This window comes from Pyrgilauda ruficollis, unplaced genomic scaffold, assembly GCF_017590135.1.
Source record: "Pyrgilauda ruficollis isolate IOZ18807 unplaced genomic scaffold, ASM1759013v1 scaffold178, whole genome shotgun sequence".
Taxonomy (NCBI): domain Eukaryota; kingdom Metazoa; phylum Chordata; class Aves; order Passeriformes; family Passeridae; genus Pyrgilauda; species Pyrgilauda ruficollis.
In genome coordinates, this window is record NW_024516764.1 from 637,364 (window position 1) to 659,120 (window position 21,757).

The window sequence follows — 21,757 nt, forward strand, 5'->3', positions numbered from 1 at the left end:
GGCTCCCGGCTCCGCTGCGGGCGGGGCCGTGCGCGCTCTGCCCGCCCCGCCGCGCCGCGGAGCCGGAGCCGATGGCGGCCGCCGAGCCGCCGGGAGCCGCGGAGCTGCCGCGGCTGGTAAGCGGGGCCGGGCGGGGTGCCCTGGCTGCGGGGCTCCTGCACGGCCGGGGCCCTGCCTTCTGCTTCCCCTGTCTTTATTTTCCCCCTCCCCCCGCAGGCGGAAAATCTGCTCTGCCGGCTGCAGGAGAATTTTGAGGCTCTGACGGAGAAGTTGACGCTGAGAAATATCCTCTTTGGAACGTGGGGATCATCCCGCGGCTGGGGCCCCCTGCGCGCTGGTGGGTGCGGGCGGGGCCTTTGCTTCTAACAGCGGGGTGGGCTTCTTTATTAAACATCAAATTAGCGTAGAATGTGTGATGTGACTAAATACCTATGACGTAAAGGCACCTGACTTTCCCCACCCCCACCCCCGGCCCAGCCTGTTTATAGATCCCTTTTTCTAAGAAGGAAATCCTAAAAAATGTCTCACTGCAAGTAGCAAGGTAGTCTCTGTGCAGCAATTCTGGCTTTCAAGTAAAATAAGCATCGAATTATGTGTAAAGATTCTGAAGGTGCATTTAAAAAAGCATCCATCTCCAAAAATGCAACTCAAACGAGCCACGGTTTAAAAGCAGCTGTTGGCCTGAGCATGACAAGGTGAGCCCTCAAAAGAACAAAATCAGACCTCAAGGGTCTCTGAGCTTTCTTGTTTTGTGTTCTTACAGAAATTACCTCTGCTTTCTGAAGCATTTATTAATTTTTTTTCAGAAACTTGACCTTTCAGGAAGCAGTTACTTCCTGAATAATGTTTGAGTAGCATTCATATTCTAATTCTGTAGGTTACCTGTATGTGAGCACCTTTAAAGAGTTCCTCAGAAAGAAAACAATCTCTCACACAGTTCACTCGTGAGTATTTGCAAAGGCTTTTGATACTAAGAATTTAAATGTTTATCTGTTGTAAGAGAAGGAGGGGTTGTGTTCTAAGACACCTTGTGCACACCCTGTCCCACCTTGTGCATGCTTCATCTTACACTAAATGTGAACAAGTAAAAGACTGGCACATCTGGAAGAAAAAAGAAAAAAAAACTGTAAAAATGTAGAACTCTTATTTATAAAAGTTATCTTTAACTTTTTACTGGAAGAAATGGGCGAGCACATCAGTGACCTTGAGATGCGTGTTGCTGACCTGATGACAGAGGCTGGGGTAGAAAGCAGAGATGAAGAATTGGGAGTAAAGACACTTACTTAAGTTTTTCTGTGTTTTATGCATCTCCACTTAGTTTTGAGTGGTGGGCGAGTGATGGTGTTTACATATTTAGTATACCTGCATTTTCTTGGATTTAAAAGTGTACTTTTAAAAAACATATTTAATATACCTTGGGAATTTTTTTTTGCCAAGAGACAAAGAACATGACCACTTTTACAAAAGAAAAACTGTATCTTGCTGCCTCTGTTCCAGCTGAGTGCAATATACAAGGGGGCAGTGCTAACTTACTCCAAGTGTGTAAACTGAGGCTGTCCATTCATACTGAAATGTGTGTGGTTTGAAGTGTTCCTGCCCACCATTCCTGCCCCTCAGGTATGCTAACCTAGCTGAGGATGCTCACTGGTGTAAATTTATGTACCTCTGCTTTTAAACCTGCTACAGCTTCCCAGTGTGGCTTGGAGCGCACCTCTCACACACACTCACCACAAACACAGCAATAGTCAATCACTTCATATTATAAAATCATACATTTCAGGATTGTGTTCTGGATTTTATATCTTTCTCTTGCAAATGCCAGGCCCCTCCCTGATGGATGGCTGACTTTGTGTTGTTAGTATTTGTAAGGCAGCACTGCTTCCGTGTTCTCTGGATGCAAGTGATGTTGTCTTCCTGTTGTTGCACACTTTCCTGATTCAAACTGAGACACATCAATTATTCTTGTCATTGGAACTTCTTATGCAGTGAAAGACATTCCTGTCTTTCACTGCATAAGAATATTCTGAAGTAAATATTCTGAAGTAATTTAGGTATCCATTCTGATGCCTTTTGCACAAGGTACACAATAATTTTCAGAAATGCAGAAAGACAATCCACAAAGATGTATTTAACTGTCCACAGATCTTCCTATCTCCATGCTGAATCACATTCATGAATAAATCACTAACCTACTTATTCACTGTATCTTTGCAGCACTGAAATGAGGATGTGTTTAAGGAAGATTAAGGGCAGAACAGCATAGCACTGACTCCGACATTTTCCAGTCTAGTGTCACACTGAAAAAAAAAAATGTTAAGGGAAAACAAATGTGTTTGTATCATGTCATAACCTTGAAAAAAATTTTAAACTATTGCCCCAGGAAAAAAAATAGAAAGCTGGGTTTGTTCATCTAAGTGGGGCACTGTGTTTCCTGGAGTTGAAAAAGAACTGTTAGTTTCAGAGAAGGCAAAGCCACTGTTTTGGATAGAACTGTATTCTATATAGTGAACTTAGCCAATCACAAATGTTTTCAATGAATGAAAATGTATTTATTTTAGTATTAAAATAGTGAGATTTGTTGCCTTTTTAGCTTATATGTTCTTAGAATAAACCATTCTGTATTAAAAAAATGGCAGTATTTGTAGGCTACAATTGCTCGGTTGTTACTCTTTGCACAAGCCCACCCAAAGCTGTGCACACCAGTGCAGGTGACATCACCCAGGTATTTCTATTGTGACAATTTCAATTCTTTAATATTAGCTGTTTCAATGAAAACAGCTTATTTTATTTAAAGACCTGGAAACAGATGAATTCTAGTTACCAGGCATGTCCAGAAGAAATTGGTAGTCAGAAAACAGGACATCTGCACTAAATTTAAGGTGGTTGTACACCAAAATATTGGTACTCTTTGCAGGGAAGATTTAGTTTGAAATGTAATGGGAACCTTTTACCATAAAAGCGGAAGCTGAAGCATTGCCAGGTTAACAAAATACCTCAGCTAATGAGGGAGAAATGCTTCTATTACAGCTTTCATTAATATCAAGAAATCATTCCAATTAATGCTTTAATCAGTGTAGACTTGCAAGTGCTGTCAGAATGGGGGGAGAGGTTGGTATGCTGGAGGACAGGCTGGAGAAGTGGGCCAACAGCATCTTGCTGAAGTTCAAAATGCCAAGCTGGGCAGGTGTGAGGGCATGGCTGACACTGCTTTGCAGGAAAGGGGTCTGGAGGAAAGGTTGACTGAGTGAGCAGGGTGCACAGGCAGCAAGGGCTGCAGCAACCCACTGGTCAGTATTAGCACAAAGGAGGGCCAGCAAGTCATTCCCCCTCCATTCACCTCACTGGGAGACCAGACCCACAATATTCTGTCAGTTTGGGGGCTGCCCAGTTCAAGAGATGCAGTGGTGTGAGGGAGGTAAAATAGAATCACCAAGACAGAGTGGAGTACAGCAGATACAAGGTTTGAGAGAAATCTCTTAGTCCATCCTAAAGAAAGGACCATGGCTTCTTGCTGCCAACCACCCCATGGCAGAGCATGGGGAACAGACTCTTGTTGAAGGTGTTGTACACCAGGGTTACTCGACACAAGCTGAAACATGGAAAATTCCAGCTAGATGCAAGGAACACCTTTTTCAACTATGAAGGTGCTCAAACAGTAGAACAGGCCTTCCAGAAAGGCTGAAGAATCTCCATCCTTAGAGAACATGGAATCATCAAGGTGGGAAGACATTTTGAAGATCATCTAGTCCAATCAGGATACTCATCACTGGCTACGATCCTGGGCAACCTGACCATGTGGAACCTACTATTACTGGGAGGCTGACATTCCCTTCCAACATAAGTTATTCCAAAATCAATAACCACTCTAAACCAGATTAACTTCAGCAGAAATTGAGACCCTTTTGCTTTACTTTCTTCACACTTTCTAAATCCTCTACAACACACTTGGTAGTAGTAGAAGTAAATTCTTTGTCTTGTAACAAACGGGACATCTTTCTGGAGAAAGGAGCTAGCCTGGTTTGGTTTTAATTAATCCTGTAAATATGCATGTATCAGTTTAAAAAACAAACAAGCCCCCAAACAATACCAATTCCATTACAGTAAAAGTTGTCAGAAATGCAAATGGAAATTTCAAAACTTATGCCACAGTGGAATCCAATCCAAGTCTCCCAAGTACACGTGCATTTTGGTATACTATTAGGCAAACCGGAGGTCAAGTGACAGGACAGCTTTTGGTTTCCTCAGCTGCTGTCTGTAGCCAGCTCCAGAGGTGCAATTGTGCTTTGGCACTGCACAATTCACCAAGTGCTTCAAAGTGAGTGCCCAGCCACCATGGAAAAGGAATCTGGCACCACAAGTCCATTAGGCTGATGAGGGTGTGGTGGTGAGCAAAGTCACAGGACATGTTTTCTCTGAGTTTTGCTAAACACTAATAAATGCACCTTGTTTTATTCACATTTTTAGTGGATACAGGGGACTAATATGATACACAAGGAAATCCCAACAGAAGTCATCTTCAACATTACAGACTTGCACCCAATGCACCCATCTGTACTGTCAAATTTCATTAGCTGAAAAAAATTAAGGTGAATAAGTGGAACTTACTTTATTCTTTAAAAAAACTATAGTATAGTTTTCCCAGATATTTGTGTAATAAAAGCAAATGAAACAATTTAAAATGCATTTCTGCAAACAGGCTTTTTGTGTACAAAACCTGTAATACCAAAAGGACAACAAAGGAGAGTCTTTAAAAAAGAAAACCTCAAAATTCAGCTACTGTATTACTGCAGTAATATTCAAGACAGTTCCAGGCTTTGAGTTTTCTACTTCTCAAACAGAATTCAAATATTTTAAATAATTCAATTTATGCTCAATATTCAAGGACTTGTAGGTTTTTTTTTTTTCTTTTAATATACATATATGTACACACATACACAGAAATAAATTTAACTGGACATAGGATTATGAAAAAAGGCAGCCCAAAGAAACATCAATATCTGTATTTAGTGGAATAATCTTTCGGCGATACCACCAAACCTCGACCTTTGCGGGCTCCTCTATAAACAGTTTCTATAATGTCAATCATCTCCTGCTTATCTTCCATTGCCCAGTTGATCTTGTTGTTATTACCTGTACCTAAATCAATCATGATGTGTTTGTTCCTTTGAAGAGGAAGAACAAAAAAACAGGTTAATATGGTATTATAATTCAGAAAGAAATCTTATACCCCACCCCAAATGCTTTGTAGGATCAAAGGAAGCCCTTATAACATAAAGAGGCTTGCAAAACAAGCATTACTCCTCTCACTTAAACTGACATTTTACTGCCAATTTTTAAAGCAAGAATAAGGACTCCAAACATGCCCCCAAAATGGTTACTCGGTGCAATTATCCTTCAGCATATTCCTTACTGTTTGCATTTCTTTTTCACTACTGTCTATCTCCAGAAAGACTTCCATGCTTGTCAGCAGAACATTTTATCTCATCAATGTAGAAACCTTAACTCCAAAAAAACCTTATTACTTTTGATTTATCTTGAAAACAAGTTTGACAAGCTTGACTGCAGGAAGTTTGAGATTTAAAACTAAGAAAAATGGATAATAAACCCAGTTTTCACTATCACTAATTTGTACTCTATTATCAAACACTGTTACCAGGCTAATTGGAAAACAATCCATTTTCATATAAAATCAGTTTACTCTTCTGTAGAGCAATGTAAATATAGGCATCAGTGTGCCTATATTATGCATTTGGAAATGATCTGCTGAGACACTGTATTTGACAAACAGAAAGTTTAAGTGAGTTACATTCCAGAACCATCACATACCTGAAGAAAAACATGACAGTACAGGGATCATACAACTCGTACATCTTGTTGAAGTCTGGTACTTCAGTGATATCCACAAGATAAATAACAGCAAAGTTTTTCACCTAAACAGAAGAAAACAGGAAATACAAAAGCAATATATATTACTAATTAAAAGACATAAGCTTTCATTACTGTAACATCTATTTTCCAAATTATTAAGTCATAAAATCAGAATAAACAGCCTTGCTTTTATTGATAATCATAACAACAAATTAACATGGAAGATATTTTTTAATATAGCTAAGAAGCTCATTTCATATCCATAGTCAACTGGAAAGATACTATGCTAAATCAACATCCAGAGAAACAAATGTCCTTTATGTAGAACTGACAACTCACAGTGACATGCACAGCTCTAAACAAGTAGAATAGTTGCTTTGTGCAAGCCAGGCTGACACATTTTGCCTCTGTCATCAACTGCTTATAGACTTCAGAAAATTAATGATCTACAATGCCCTGGTGCCTGCGTCAAAGCATTTTTCCCCCTCTAAAACATCCAATTTGTCTAAAATGGGAAACTTATAATTTAAATTAAAAACTAAAAGCTTTTTTTGAGAGGTGCAAAGCTAAAACTTAAAAGTGCAATTGCTAAAGAAATAAGACCTTGGTGAGAAGCTAATGTCTGGACAATTCTGGTAAAACTGGCTTTCATTTTGCAGAGTTACTCAGATGCAAAAGAATCCCTCCCCTCTAGTGTCACAGTCAATGCCTTCATTCCTGCAAGAAAACCATGTCACATTTTTATTTCCTAGATGTAGCATACTTGTTATTAAGTGGAATTTGGGGAAAAATTGGTTTCTAAACTTAGCTCATAAGTGCACAGTAGAAATTAACACACCCACACACATTACATTCTAAGTCAGAAGTCACCCAAATTGCACAAACATCTAACTTTAAGGTATATTATCAAATCTTTTGCACTACACCAGGTGTGCACAATTGTGCCTCCCCATCCTCAGTTACCTGCTAACATAATTTTGGTCCCTCCCATTTGACTGCCCAGAATTACCATCCTGAGGTTAACATACATGGTCTAAAATCTATGACAAACGCACTGTTCATTACAGTACTTCCCACTTGTTAATTCTGCTATCAAAAGTCTGGAAATGCTATGGTGAGTATACTATCTGCTTGATGGAACAATATTTTAGTTCACAGAGCAGGATTAGTTTGTATGAGAAAAATATGACATATTTTGTAGCTTGTACGTACACATCCTAGCAGGCACTTTACTGAGAAAGATGAAGATGTTTATTTACAAAAAAAAACCCAGAAGCGCAGAGTAAATAAATTTTTATGGACTTCTGCTTCAAGACAGTTTCAAAATTATAAAAAATAATCTCACTTCAAGAATGTAAGTATTACTAGCAAAGAAAATAAAATCTCTTCTAGAGCGAAGCAGCATTTAAAGTTTTTACTGTGCTTTTATGGAGCCAGTTATAGTCCTAGGTTCAGTCAACATTCCAATGAAAACATCCCATTTAAGCTATGTTCTAAATCAGCCGGGAGGTAAAGCCTTGCAAACTAAAACAGTCATAATATCAAACCCTCTGAAGGGATCCTTCACACCCATTTCAATTTTACATTAAAGACTTCTAAGACCCTTAATGGGATGTTCAGAGGCAGCACAACTTAGCTGAGAAGTGACTGAAGCTACTCCCTGGTGAGCCCTGGTGGCAGGCAAAAGGCAGTTGTGGGGGTTTTGGTCCTTTTTTTAGAAAACAAAACACGTGAGGAGCCATTTTCATTTTATCCTATCATTACTTCTTCCACCCTGCTGGCATTTTTAGCATCAGCAGCACACCTTCACCATGTGGAGAAATTTCTACAACACACTCAGCAATTTTGACAGTTTGTGTCTGTGTAGATTAATAAAGTGTTGTTTTTTTTCCCTCCATTCCCAAGGTAGAGCCTGCTTTGTTCTGTTCCCGGGTCACATCTCACAGTGACCATTTTGGGGAATACACTTCTCATGGAGGCACTGGCACTGTGCCAGTGTCAATCCATGACACACACCATCTTTGAACAATTACTTAATCTGGAGCTTGCAAAATTATTTTAAGGTAAACCTAGCATTAATAAAACATTCTTAGGACCTGTTTTGTTTGGTGAAAGATTAGTCCAAGGAGATTTACATGTATGCAGAATACTGCTCCATAAGCACTCCTGAACCAAAATTTTACTTCCAAGAACTCTGTACTCCAGATAGTACTGGAACAAAAAAAACTTTTAAAGTTAGTTTGACATTATATGCATTTAATTTAGTTGAGTTGTTGCAGAACCAGAAATGCTTGTCACTAGCAGTGATCATCAACAGCCTAGGATTTCATACAAGAGAAACAGACTATAAGTCTTAATTTGTTATATAAATCTTACTAAAAAGGACTGGATCTCTCAAATGACCTTAGCAGAGCACATGTGCAAGTGATCACTAGGATCCAAGCCTCCAAGACTTTAATTAAATCTTCCTTCTCTCTGACCTACTTTCACAGAAGTGAAAGTGACAACAGTCACCTGCTGAAAAGGTCATATTAAGTCTAAGCAGACCTTAAAGCTGGACTCAGATTTTAATTTGAAACTTTAAAGGTCTATTTTTTCCCCCTCGCTTTCCTCATTTCAAATTTGGCAAGATCACCACTCCAAAACAAGTCAGCTTATGAGCACATTGAATGAGGGTGTGTGCTCCGTTGAGTTTGGACACCGACTGCCAGGGTGGAATTCACCGACACGACAGCAGGAAATAGGAATTCAGGCCTAAGGAGGGACGAGATAAACACATGGAAAGGCTGATGCAGAAGAACTGCTCTGGCCTACGTAATGTTTAGGGGCTGGGCAATTTAATGTGCCAGGGTGGGCAAGCTTATCACCAAAAGATATTTCATTTCAACACAAGACAAGCCTTGCAGAGACTCAGATGTCTCTTTTTTCACAGTATTGACCAGTTTTAGAGCCTGAAGAAGCTGTTCCTGTCTCAGACACAATATTGGAGCCAAGACAGCAGCAGTACAGAGCAGCATCTGAGCCAGCTTCACACACAGCCAGCTCTAATTCACAAAAAAGCTTTGATTTAAGCAAAAGCAGTGGACTCAGACTGCTGTGGATGTGCACAGTTTGTGGAGACAAACCAAAGGTTGACCTCTCCCTGTTGGGATGTGAATCCATTGCTCAGACAGAGCTGTCAGCTGAAAACCTACACTCCTGTAAAAAAACAGCTTTGCTACCCTGTCAAGGAAGTGGTTGCTAACAAGTTTTCTATCTGATTTGTGAGTTGTAACTGAGAATACAGTATGGACACCTCAGAACAAGAATAAAATACAATACTAAACACGCAAATCCAACTAAATACGAGCAGTTGCAGTAGTTACAAGGGAGACTACACTGAATTTGTTAATATGAACCAAAATTTTACTGTAGAAACAATATGAAAAAAACCTTGTAGTATTTTAGAAGTTGAACACATAACACAAGTTTACTCTGAAAGTGCTTAACCTCATAACATACACTAAATACAGTAAATTTGTTGCAGTAAGTCAACTGCTTTCTGAAGAAAAAAATCAAAACTCTAGTGAGACACCTCCTTCTGGGCAGCACCTCACTTGTGCAACAACTGAAGACAAAAGCATTTTCAGAGACAGATATTAACTGTTTCTGACACTCCTGACTTCCCTTATCTGTCTTTCAATTCAAAACTTTCTCTGTCTTACCAGGCTGTTGGAACTGCTGTTCCATGGGGACAGGGTAGAGTAGGAAACCTAAGTCAAACAGCAGCATGGATTCAAAATTGTGTGACTTGTTTTTACAGGTTGGGCTTCAGTTTTGCTGGTTTTGCCCCTTCTCCCCAGTGATGATAGCTTCATAGATCAGTCTAATCAATCCACATGGCTGAAGATGCATGTAGAGAACCCAGAAGTACATTACTGCCTGGCCACTGTTCCGGGCTGTTTTCAATACTTCACAGAACTGTCTCTGCCTGAGGACTGATATGAAATCTTTACACTGAATGGTTCACGACTATAAAGCAGAGGAATCTACAGGACTTGTATCATCAGATAAAGATTCTGTATCCTGTCTTCATGAAGATCACACACTTTGCTAGTAAACAGGAAACACAGATGTAAGAAAAATCATATGCCATGGGATTCATTTGTCCTCTGAAGCTCTCCTCCCTGACTTCCTTCATTAACAATATCCTTCTAAAAATAAATAAATTTGTTCCTACAACATGAGATTAACATTATGATTAACGCCTAGGACGACTGACAAAAATCGTGAAGCTTCTTGGCATTTCTGTCAGAGATAAGTAATGCTCCTATTTTTTTTATTGTTAAGATTTCAACTGCCTTTGAAAAGCAAACCTTACAGCCCAAATATCTAAGGAAATCTCAAACAAGATCCAAGATTCCACCTTCTCATCTTTCTAACCAGTTTCTAGACAGTGTTTTTTTCTGTTCAGAAGAACAGAACACTACTTTACGGTCAAGAAACACGCAGGAAAAAAATACAGGAACTGAGACTAGCATTTGCAACCAAATGACTTGAATTTGAGGTGGCTGGCAGACTTGCATTACTGAACTGAACAGAGCAAGTACAAACTTGAAAGTCTGTACTAGTGATATTTATTTGAACTTTTTTCTTGCTAATTATGCTGTAAGTTTAGGTGATAAATTTCTAGGGGAAAAGAGAAAGATATTGTACTGCCAAGAGCAGCACTTATAGTTAATAATTTTGAAAATAACAGACATCAGTAAATGGACTAACTTTGCTCACCTTTTAATTACAAACACCAGCAGCTAAAATACCTATATGCCTTTTTCATAGCTACCTCTTTCTATGCCCCACCTTCTTCTCCTCTCTCACTTTTCATGTAACTTTACCAGAAATGCAGAGGCACAACTAATGTCTAAGGAAATACCACAGCTATTCACACTTCTGATTATGGTTAAATAAATGCACAACATTTGAAGAATCCTCCCTAAACCCAAACTGATCCAATTCAACAGTTACCTGATTTACACTATTCAATCATAGACAAATAATTTCTTAAACAAGGTGTATTCATTTAGCAAACCAATCCCTCTATTTTAGGGGATAGGTTTTTATGAGTTCCCTTTAAAGAAAAGAAAAAAGTGTATTTTTAGAAAAGGTCTTTAAGACAAAATTTGTGAAACTCGATTCTTGCTTCAATCAATGTTTGACTGAAACCCCAACAAAGCAAAAAAAAAAAATCTATCAACTTACAATTATGATTTGTTTTGACATTCAGTGAAACTTTGCTTCTTTTTCATATAACACTAGGGAAAAAACCCAGTCAGCTGCAAGTGGAGTACGTTTCGGTGAAAATAATCTACTTTGTACTTTCATATAGCATTCTAGTTTCTTTTTCCACAAAAACTGAAAAGAAAACCCTGTTCTCCTATCACAAAATACAAACAAATATTACTGCTACCCAAAACCATGCTGCAGTCTAAAAGAATATTGCACCAGGGTAACAAATATAAAATACGGCCACGTTGTCTTCAAACGTAGCCTACAATTATAGCATGTTAACATTCTGTATTATTCTCTAGAATAAACACCTGTACAATTGGAACTTTTACTCACTCTTTAAAACAGCAGAGATCCAAACATGGCTTGTAAGCAAGAGGATGAGGTAGGATCTCCCCCTTTAATTTGCCATTTCTGCAGAGGGAGATTTTTAAAGAAGTTACTTTGTTCTTTCTTCCCCCAGTCACCCCTAGCTGCCAGCAGGTCTGCCAAATTGCCAAGCATCCTGCCACAAGTCCATACTAACAGTATCTGAGCATAACACTCCCACCAGGCTGAATAGAAAACAAGAGTATTAAAACATATCACAACTGTTTCCTGCATTCTAATACGTCTTAACCCCTGGCTGTGGGTGCAGATCTTCAATAGTGGGGATTTTCAAGACAGAAGTTATTTTTAAAAATTTCAGAAGGCAAAGTAAACCACAAAAACAACTCCATGTCAATCTATGGAGCATGCACAGAACTTTCTACAAAGGCAGTGAAGTTCTGGATGCCCCATCCCTGGCAGTGTTCAAGGCCAGGTTGGATGGGGCCCTGAGCAACCTGGTCAGGAGAGCAGGAAAGCTGGAATGAGATGATCTTTAAGGTCCCTTCCAACCCAAACCATTCTATGATTTCTATGATAGCTGGCACCTTTTCCTACCCAAGTTACCGTTTCTGATTCAGATATTTCTGCTTCTTTCTTCATGTGGTTCAGTTAAAGAGCTGTCAGTATTCTACATCTATCGTGTCGCAAAACCTTTAGCAAATATATGAAAGGCAAATTGTAGCTGATAGTGTATTCTAACAGTCTAATTTTTCCTATCTATGTATCTTTCTTAAGTAAGTGTTTGCAATCATTCAGTTTCCATCTGAAAACAGCTGTGGAGTTTGGCTCTTAAAATTTAATTCAGTCCATGCAACTCAGCAGAAGGCTACTGGTGTCCACAGATAACATCCCTAACAGATTAATATCGCTGATAAATTAATCAGAATTATATGAGTGACAGATTAATCAACACCATCCTGCACATTTTAGCACCTCACCATGTTTAAGAGCCAAAATGAAAGTAACTTTTCAAGTTATTCAGATGGAAACCCAAAGGCTGGAGCCGCAGCAGCCCTACACCAAGCACTGTTTCCGCCTGAATGCCGATGGTCACTCAGTGATGGGTTATTAACAGCAGCACCCTTGATCTCCGAACATCTGCGATGCTCTTTTTACCCCCCAGAACTCTGCAAACATCAGAGCAGTCTTTTAGGAGACACTCATGAAAGTGAAACCACACAGCTTTCCCGCTGCCTCCTAAAGCTGGGATACCTGTGCAGAACCCCAGTTATAAGCTACCCCAGGCTCCAAGCAAGCCTGGGAACACTGAGCTCAGAAGAAGCAGAAAGCTCCCGTTTACCTTCTCGGCGATGCTGTACAGCACCTCATCCATCTTCATGCACGTGGGGTCCCAGTCGTGCCCGAAGCGGATGACCACGACCCGGTCCTCCTCTGACAGGATGGCCTGGTCCACCTGCCACCCATTGTGCAAGTGCGGCAGCATGTACGACATCCTGGCGGCCGGCTGGGGAGCCTGCGGGACGACAGGGATGCCCATGCAGCTAACAGCCCGACCCCTCCCCGGGCCCTCTCGGGGCTCCGGCGGGCACCGAGGGCCAACACCGAGCCCCCCCCGACCCACCCATCCCGGCGCGGCCCGTCCCCAGCGCACCCCGCGGGCGTCCTTCCCTCACACACGGAGCGGCGGCAGCGCCGGCACGGGCGGGAAGCGGAAGGGCGGGCACAGCCATGAGCGCTTCCGGCACGGCGCGGGGCGGGCCGGACAGCCGCCTTCCCGACGGGAGGAGAGGACACGAGCTGGTCAGGGACACCCGCGTCCACCCTCGCAGGTGGGATGTGAAGCCGTGCCGTGGGGATCGGTGATGCCGGCTAGCACGGGGAGGATGAAAAGAGGTGATCAGAGCCGAGATCTCTGCTGCTGAGCGTTCTGATGTCAGTGCATTCCCTGTAACCTCCATGGGATTTGATCATGAGATATGGTCAGAGAAGCTGTGGATGCCCCATTCCTGGAGAGTTCAAGGCCAGGTTGGACGGGCTCTGAGCAACCTGGTGTAGCGAAAGGTGTCCGTGCCCATGGCAGAGGGCTGGGTCCCGGTGCTTCTTTAAGGTCCCTTCCAGCCCAACAATTCTGTGGTTCTGTGCTGTTGCATATCCCGGCTGTGGGAGGTTTTCTCACTGTATTCACCCACAGCAATGACAATTGTCATGCCCCCGGCCCCGACTGCTGCACTGCCCAGCCGCTCCCAGACTCGCGCTGGGGTTCCATGAGCTCTCCCACGGTTTCAGTGACCAAAGTGCCACTACGGGAGTACTCTGGGAAAACGTTCCAGTGGAAGTGGTCAGCAGCAAAACCAGCACATTCCAGCACTGGGTTCCAGAATCGAGCTGGCCATTGGCATAGGCCATCCCAGACCAATCTTTCCTTAATTCCACAGCAGACACTAATTTGAAAGGTTAGCTTGCAGCAGGCAGGGACAAAAGCATAGTTTCCAGTATAAAAATTCCCCACAAGCTGCAGCCTGGCTGTGGGGAACAATGTAAATTGGTAGCAAATAACTTTGCCCCACAATTGCTGAGCTCTCCAAAAATTACCCGAGTCCTCGTCTTGCTTTATCGCCTTTTTAGGACGTCCGGGGCGGGAAGAAAGAGAGGGAGAGGGAAAGGAGAGGCAGCCCGGTCTGGCTGCAGACAGGGGCAGAGGCAGCGGGGGCGGTGATCCCCGTGCCGGAGCTTCCCTGGAAGTCGCCAGCCCCGGAGCCGGCGGTGCCCGGGCAGGGCAGGGTTAAGGGAGCGGGGCTGGGCAGAAGCGGATGTGCCCGGCCCCGAGCAGGAGCCGTGAGCTCCCGGCGCTTCCAGCTGCCGCGGGATCGAGTTGTGAAAGGTGCGACGTCAGAGAGAAACCAGCCCTGGTTAATGCTTTAGTTGTGTTCAGGTATAATTAGTCTTCTTCTTTGGAGAAGTTAGTGGAGGAATTGACGCTGGATAACGCAGGCTGTTAACTTTAACTGAAAACTGGGCTAGGAAAAATTACGTCGTTTATTTTGCTATGATTTGTTTAAGTCCAAGGCGATACAACAGTGCTAGCCAACAAATCTGCGAGTGAGTGAAGTTCTGCAGGAGGAGTGAGTCAAGCTCCACAGTTGAAATAAGTCAATTTCAATTAGCACTGAAGTTAATACTTAAATGTATTTGTTCTGTTGTCTCAATTTAATCTCATTTTTTCAAAGTTTTCTCTGCAATGCTAGGACCAGAACTTAGTGCACTTACCTTATATAAATGATTTACTATGATTATGACTGTTTACCTACATGGAAGCAGATAGTCTTATGTAAATACAAAAGGAGAAGAGACAACTTTAAAAAGAGAAAAAGAAAAAAAGGAACTTAGTGATACTGCAGATGGTAATAGTCCAAAACCAAAATTGTTGTATCCTTGACAGGTGTTACATTTAGCACACTGGACAAGACATCTGATAACTGAATAATTATGTTCAGGAGCAAAGCATCAAGTCTGTCAAAACTGATTCCCTCGATGTTCGGCCAGTCAAATTTGGCTTACAAATTTATTCATCCAGTTATTGCTTCTCATGGACATTGCTGTCACAGAAGTGTGATTTACAAACAGAGGTACAGGACTCTCCACCTTAGTGCTGGAAGGCGAACAATAAGCACTAGGACAAAGGTTGGTATCTGGAGAGCCCCCTTCCTTCTGTGAGGTTCCTTTAAGTGTTTTTAGATTCCTGGTATCAGTGTGATTTTTTAATATTGTACCTGGAGCAAGCAGAATACCAGGTGTTGGACCAGTGCTGCAGGCAGTGAATGGGTCACAAGTGCATCAAACACAGCTGGAATGGTGGCGGGCTCAGCATGCCCACACTCACCGAAAGATCCATCAACATGCCACTAGCCTGCTTCTAGTGCACCAGCTGTTTTGTTTATAGCTAGAGGCTTCCTCATGGGTCACCTTTCTGCTTCTAAAGTGTAGAAAGTGCTTCCAAGGTGAAAGCAAGTCTGGTTCTGGCCATTATGTGTGGTGTGTTATAATAGGGTAGGAGGTGGTGATGAAATCAAATGGAGTAATACAGTGCTGCCTCACTGGCATCTGCCAGTCACTTGATCATGTCTGGTGCCCAGTTTTAACAGCAAAAGGTTTAGCTGCCCTCCAGGATTACCAGATTCTGATCATTTATGAAGCTGGACAATGCCATCACAATATGACATCAACTCCTCTTTTATTCTATGCATCATTCATTCTGCAGCACAAATCTAGTTTATCCTAGTAATGTTGTGTGATACTCTTAAAAAATGCAGACTACATCTGGCGAAATTTGCACAGTTTTGACAACTATGTGTGACTTAACAACTTCAGCTGGCAAAAAAAAAAAAAAAAAAGATGAGATGTATACAAAAACACGTTCTTCCTTTGCAATTTGGTTGCACTGTTCACCTCATTGCTTTGTTTGCTGTGGTTGAGAACCAGATAGTATTATCAGAGACATTGTGGTGAACTGCAGACCTGTCTTAGCATGGAGGCCCCTTCAAGCCCATGTACAGCAGCAGACTGAAACTGCAGCAGAAATGCACATCAAGGCCAGGATAAAACAGCAGTACTTGTGCTGAGATTGTAACCATTTAATAGATGTGGTTGGGATAAGTCTGAGTTTGCTCAGGACAGGCGTAAATGTGGTTGACAAAAACTTCCAACCTACATTGACACCTTTTGTCACAGATTTCAGTTCTGATTACTTACAGAAGCTTTTGTGAGAGGAGTGAAACAGCAGGACACAGCTGACCAGCATTGTATGCCCAGAATAAATCAGCATAGTGCTGTGGATATTTGTTCTGATTCAGGTAGCAAACCATCAGGTTTCCTGGACACAAGTCTAGGAGCTGGAATGAGATGGAGATCAAAAGTTAGTAGAGAACAGCAAAAAGAATTGTAGGAAATTAGGCACAGCTATTGTTAAGATATGCAGGAAATCTTCAACTGCCACTTCTGCCAATAGGAGCTCTAATTAGATGTTTGGTTGTGTGTGGAGCCCCTATCTTATTGCAGAGTGCATTTGCCAGAGTACTGTAGAGAGGACTGGGCTCAAAACTCTCAGGGCAGTGGAAAGTTCTAGCATCAAGGACTGTGTTATCAGTGGTATCTCCTCTAGTGCTCTTCCTCAACAGTTCAGCACATAGGTGTGCTAAATTTTGCGTGAGGTAAGTTCAGGTACAGATCTGAATGTTTAAAACACTGAAGGCAAGCAGTCCAACAGCTATCCAAGGGTGGCCCTTCATTGTGCAAATTTATTAGATGTAAACCATCCTTGACAGACGTCTGTCAGACCCATCTGAGCCTCATTACCTGTGGCTTCACCAACCATAACCAACAGGCAAGAAACTTTGAGTAAATTTCTAGCAGCCTCTGTTTCATAGCACTGCTTATAGAAAGGCATTGGTAAGTAAGCTACCAGAAAAGGTATACTTTAATACTTTAATACTTTTGTATTAAATCAGTATTGATTCAGGAGTAAAATGAAACTCTTTGAGAAGAACAGCTTGTAGGACTGGATTTGGATGTAAGCGTGTGGATGTTCCTTGGTGATATGGTCTAAATCAGCACTTGGTAAAAATACTTGGAAGTTTTCTGACGTACCACACTAGTACCAAGTGACTGTGGATTAAAAGCACTATTGAGTCCCATCCGTTTCCTGATCTACACATGTGAATTTAAATGATAACTTTTAAAAGAACATCACTGCTCTTTCAGGGTGTTCTCCTAAACAAAGGAGTATTTCTTCTACCTCTGTTGCAGGTCATGTCAGAAGGAGAGTTGCCCTCTGTTTTGATCCTGGATATAGGAGGAACTCATGGTGTGCTAGAAGACCTTGCAGAACTTTTTAAGAAACACTTTCACCTTATCACCATGAAGGAATTTCTTGGAAACAAAGAAGAAATGAGGAAAAAAATCCAGTCTGTTTTTGTGTTTGAGTGCAGGCCAACTATTGACCGCGAGCTTCTAGAAAGCCTGCCTAATTTAAAGATAATTGCAAACTCTGGGGTTGGAGTGGATCACTTAGACTTGAAAATGATCTCAAGCTTTGGTGTAAAAGTGACCAACACCCCACACGCTGTGGCAGACCCAACAGCAGACATAGGAATGGCCTTGATGCTGGCCTCTGCTAGAAGACTAGTGGAAGGTAATGTTTTCCATTTTCTTGGTCCTAGCTACTTCTTTAGCATACCTCGTTTTTGCTGTGGTAGAGATGATCTTTCTGAATCAATATTTGGGATGCTTTTACAGGGAAAAATTTTCAGAGGCCTTAACTTTAGTAGAAGCATCTACTTCTCCTATGTCTCACTTCTTTTTAGGGCAACAATGACAAGAGTAAGGCTTTTGTCTAAATTACGTGCTTGAAAGTCTTGTGATATCCTGTTTGGAATAACGTCTGGGGCTTAATTCTTCTCTGGCTGTTCACTGGGTGGGTTGTTTACAGCTGTGAAAACTGAATACAGAGTGCAACCAAACTGAACGTCACCACTTTCCATTTCCCCTCGAAAGAAGCATTAGGAGCTACAGGAAGATACAAAGCATTAGTGACCACATCTCCAACTCCAGAGTAGTAATTAGTATAAATTCTTCTTTTTCCTACCTCTGTGATGAGTTTGTCAAAACCTGTAGGTTGTACTTCCTGAAGAGCATCAGCATTGTTTTTGAAATAGATGATAATCTTTTTGACCAAGCTGTTATAAATTGTACCACCAGCATTAGTTTGTGTCCCTAAAAGCAGGTTTTTTCCCCATGCCGTTGCTATGCAATGCCTTTCTGGGGAAGGAAGGTGTCAGTAGAGACTTTCACAAGAAGCAGCCTCTGTCTTCTGGGACTCATGGTCTTCTTGTCACTGCTGTTCACATCCCAGAGCATGAAATAACATCTCTTTCCCAGTGATGTTTTCTCACTATTGCATCTTTTTGGACCTCAAGTTCTTTGTATAAAAGCTGACAGAGATCCCTGGCTGAGCTGGAATCTGAAACCTTCACCCCTGCTCAAGCAGTGACACTGGTTTGGGCTGTGATCCAGGAGAGAAATTATGAGATCTACCACAGCTGAAAAAAAAAGTGAAGTCAGTGCTTGCAGGGTGGTTTTGAAGAAGCTATTTTTGAACTTCCAAGAAAACACACCAGCTGTGGAAAAGTTAATTCCCCAAGGAGAGACTCCTTCCAGCACAGTACCCAGCCAGGATCCCGCTGTGTTACTGACTTTAGGCCTGGGTGCAGGAATTTGCACCATCCAGGCCCTTATATAAACTGGTCAAAATCAGCAAAGGTGTTTTGTTAGGGGTGCTTGAGAGCTCCACTGCTGTGATGGTGATAAACCTTTTCTTTCCCCCAGGCCTCCATTTATGGCTGATTTGTACCCATTCAACATGTATTTACACGCAGGCTGCCACATTGCTGTTTCTCCAGACACAAAGTATTTTGCTGTTGACTGGCTGGGAGTGGAAGTAACCAGAGCGACACTTGGGATCATTGGGATGGGCAGCATTGGATACAAAGTGGCTCAGAGAGCCAGGGCCTTCAACATGAGGATCCTGTACCATAACAGAAACCGGAGGTAAAGGTTTCTGCATTTCTGGTTTCTGCATTTAATTGTCCAGAGGGCAGTGACGGAAGCCACAGCTCTGCTCTGTCCCCAGCCTTCCTGTGCACTTGTGGCAGCTGTAAGCAGTGTAACAAGCACCACCGTGCCACCACTTCCTCACTTTGGCTCCCTCCTGCTCCCTTCAGGAAGCAGTTTCCCCTGCACTTGCCCTGTCCTGGTTAGTGAGTACCAGTTTGAAACAAGGATTGGTAAGCATTTGGGAGATGTTGTCCAAGCAAACCAGGTCTTGTGCCCTCGTGGTGTCCCCTGTCCTGTCAGACTCATCTTCACACTTCTGGCAGCATCCCTGTTTCTCCCAGCCAGTCTCCTCAGCCTAGCCAGATCACACATCACACAGGCACCAATGACAAAGGCCTTAATTTCTCATGGATCTGTAGTTCCCTTTCTTTCACACTTCATTCCTTTTCAATCACAAGTCCTAACTGGCATATCAGACAAGGAAAAGCTCCACAGGAATTGGCATAGATACAGGAGAAAAAAGCAGGGTCTGACTGCATCCCCAGCCTCCTAACCTCATATTGCCTGCTATGTGCTGTGCTTTCACACATACATCACTCCTCCAGTGTCTCACCACTCCTGTAGCCTCTTGCTCCCTCTAGCCCACATCCTTTCTGCATCCATTCTACCAACTGTGCCTATCAATGGCTTATCCTTTATGTTGGTCCAAACCTCTCAGTTTCTGTGCTTTATGGAACTCTCCTAGGGCTGACTGATTGTTAATCTCAGAAATAGTTGTGTTAATTTGGGAATTTGTGCATTTGTCCTTCAGAAGAAAGGAGGAGGAAGAGGCTGTTGGTGCCCACTACTGTGCAAAGATGGAAGACTTGCTGCAGCAATCTGACTTTGTTATGTTGGTTGTGAACCTGACTCCTGAGACTCACAAACTGATTGGGAAAAAGGAGTTGGGGCTGATGAAACCCACAGCTACTCTTATAAACATCAGCCGAGGTAGGAGGATCTGAAATCACTGTTTGTGGCTCCACACTTAAGGTCATGTTTTGTCCGATTGTGTTGATATTCCCCTCTCCAGCCTCAGTCTGTGATATCCCTCTGTTGTTTGAGTAATGAAGTAGCAATAAGTCACACAAATGTGTGACCTACATGGATCATATGCTATTTCTTCAAAGGTCCTATGGAAATTAGGGATACTCAGCAGATGGTTAGTTCTATTTAGCCTTATTCTAGAGACAGCGGGTTTTAGTGGAAATAACTGAAAGGTTTATCATCAGCGAGGGAGAACAGAGTACAAGGGAAAACATTAAGTAACATTTGGAAAAGCATTGTAGAAAGGAAGCCTCACATGGGACGACAGATCTGTTGGCACTGAACGAGCATATGAGAGAGATTATCAGTAAACAAAGCAGAGAGATAAAAGAGTGGAAAGTCTACAGGATTAAATTATTTGTCTATACTAATACAGGAAGTGTCAAAATGAGAAAAAGACTGAAACTGGTCTCATCCCAGGAAAAACCCTATGCAGTGGACTATAATCATCCTATAATTAAAGGTTAATAAATAAAATCTTTGGTTTCTTTGGTTAATAGTTACTAAAAAGGCATTTTATTTTCTAACAAGATAAAGATCCTCTAGTTTTTCTCACTTGACCCTGGAGACGTTCCAACCCCTTATAGGTAAAAATGTGTTCATTAACTCATCAGAATATCAAGATTTAACTTCAATGCAGGTGCAGTTATTGATCAAGATGCATTGGTAGAAGCTCTCCAGAATAAGGTTATTAGGGCTGCAGCTCTGGACGTGACATATCCTGAGCCCCTGCCAAGGTAAAGAAACTTCTTTCTCAGTCTGTTAATCTGAAATGTTTTAAACTGTGTTCAAATTGTGCTCATAATTTTGCTCTTCACGGGGAGACTCATTGTGTAAGGGCAAAACCTCAGACTATCTTGCACAATCATAAATAAACAAGTTATTCCCCTTTCCCACCTCTGTTGAGTCTTTGCCAGCCTGACTCATGGGCCAGGCAATGCGCAAAGTGGATAGAGAAGGAGAAGAAATGTGTAAGCAAGCATCCTATAGCTTCATGCTTGTTCTGTGCTTTGGTCTGAATGTGCTGTTGCTGAGGTTCAGTTCTTCACAACTAGCATGGGACAGCAGCAGAGTAAATTCCTTGTGTAAACGCATTCTGTTCTTTCTGTGTCTTCCAGAGATCATCCTTTATTAAACCTGAATAACGTGATCATAACCCCGCACATTGGAACCGCAACAGTCCAGGCCATCCGTATGATGGCAGAAGAAGCCATAGCAAACATGCTGGCTGTTCTCAATGACCAACCCATTCCAAGTGAAGTGTTTCCCAAATGATGAGTGCTAGATGATGCCACTAAATCTCCTGTCTATGGGAGGACACTATTTCTTACCACTTTTAAGCTGAATAAAAAGCAACCTGTTCCTGCACTGCTCATCATGATGCTGCAAAACTGTCAGACTTGATCTGTTCTGTTACTTACAATTTGTGAAAAACGCCAATCACTTGCTGGTTACCAAAAGTTTAATAGTAAGAAAATGGTTATAAAAATAGTAGTACAAAGTAGAGCAATAAGAATTTGGACAATCAGAGTTAGGATAATAAAGGACAGTAAAAGCAAAGAATTACCAATGTAATTGGATGCTTTCCTCTTGAAAGAAT

The 21,757-nt window shown here is 41.9% G+C and overlaps 3 protein-coding genes across 15 annotated transcripts; 2 read left to right on the top strand and 1 right to left on the bottom strand.

The window, feature by feature from the left end:
* HSBP1L1 (heat shock factor binding protein 1 like 1) lies at nucleotides 1–10,089 on the top strand. Of its 4 annotated transcripts, none has more exons than XM_041464298.1 (4): nucleotides 1–116; nucleotides 217–337; nucleotides 878–944; nucleotides 9,671–10,089. In XM_041464298.1, exons 1-4 carry the CDS (start codon nucleotides 72–74, stop codon nucleotides 9,711–9,713), a joined length of 276 nt encoding a protein of 91 aa, XP_041320232.1. In that variant the 5' UTR covers nucleotides 1–71; the 3' UTR covers nucleotides 9,714–10,089. The 4 variants fall into 4 exon arrangements, with proteins under 4 accessions (XP_041320232.1, XP_041320233.1, XP_041320231.1 ...); XM_041464299.1 differs by lacking the exon at nucleotides 9,671–10,089 and adding an exon at nucleotides 1,181–2,621; XM_041464297.1 differs by lacking the exon at nucleotides 9,671–10,089 and adding an exon at nucleotides 2,215–2,621.
* TXNL4A (thioredoxin like 4A) lies at nucleotides 3,876–13,183 on the bottom strand. Of its 3 annotated transcripts, none has more exons than XM_041464293.1 (4): nucleotides 13,115–13,183; nucleotides 12,803–12,976; nucleotides 5,827–5,930; nucleotides 3,876–5,162 (listed from the first exon to the last, which is right to left on the bottom strand). In XM_041464293.1, the coding sequence occupies exons 2-4, from the start codon at nucleotides 12,953–12,955 to the stop codon at nucleotides 4,991–4,993; spliced, it is 429 nt and encodes a 142-aa protein (XP_041320227.1). In that variant the 5' UTR covers nucleotides 12,956–12,976; nucleotides 13,115–13,183; the 3' UTR covers nucleotides 3,876–4,990. The 3 variants fall into 3 exon arrangements, with proteins under 3 accessions (XP_041320227.1, XP_041320229.1, XP_041320230.1); XM_041464295.1 differs by lacking the exon at nucleotides 13,115–13,183 and adding an exon at nucleotides 13,085–13,108; XM_041464296.1 differs by lacking the exon at nucleotides 13,115–13,183 and adding an exon at nucleotides 11,470–11,547 and having other exon boundaries at nucleotides 12,803–12,941.
* Nucleotides 13,184–13,216: 33 nt separating this feature from the next.
* LOC121351884 (probable 2-ketogluconate reductase) lies at nucleotides 13,217–21,535 on the top strand. 8 transcript variants are annotated; one of them, XM_041464310.1, is made up of 7 exons: nucleotides 13,221–13,292; nucleotides 14,903–15,144; nucleotides 17,266–17,650; nucleotides 18,894–19,065; nucleotides 19,883–20,061; nucleotides 20,798–20,894; nucleotides 21,276–21,535. In XM_041464310.1, the coding sequence occupies exons 2-7, from the start codon at nucleotides 14,950–14,952 to the stop codon at nucleotides 21,430–21,432; spliced, it is 1,185 nt and encodes a 394-aa protein (XP_041320244.1). In that variant the 5' UTR covers nucleotides 13,221–13,292; nucleotides 14,903–14,949; the 3' UTR covers nucleotides 21,433–21,535. The 8 variants fall into 8 exon arrangements, with proteins under 8 accessions (XP_041320248.1, XP_041320244.1, XP_041320245.1 ...); XM_041464311.1 differs by having other exon boundaries at nucleotides 13,223–13,356; XM_041464312.1 differs by lacking the exon at nucleotides 13,221–13,292 and adding an exon at nucleotides 14,271–14,395 and having other exon boundaries at nucleotides 19,886–20,061.
* Nucleotides 21,536–21,757: the final 222 nt, after the last annotated feature.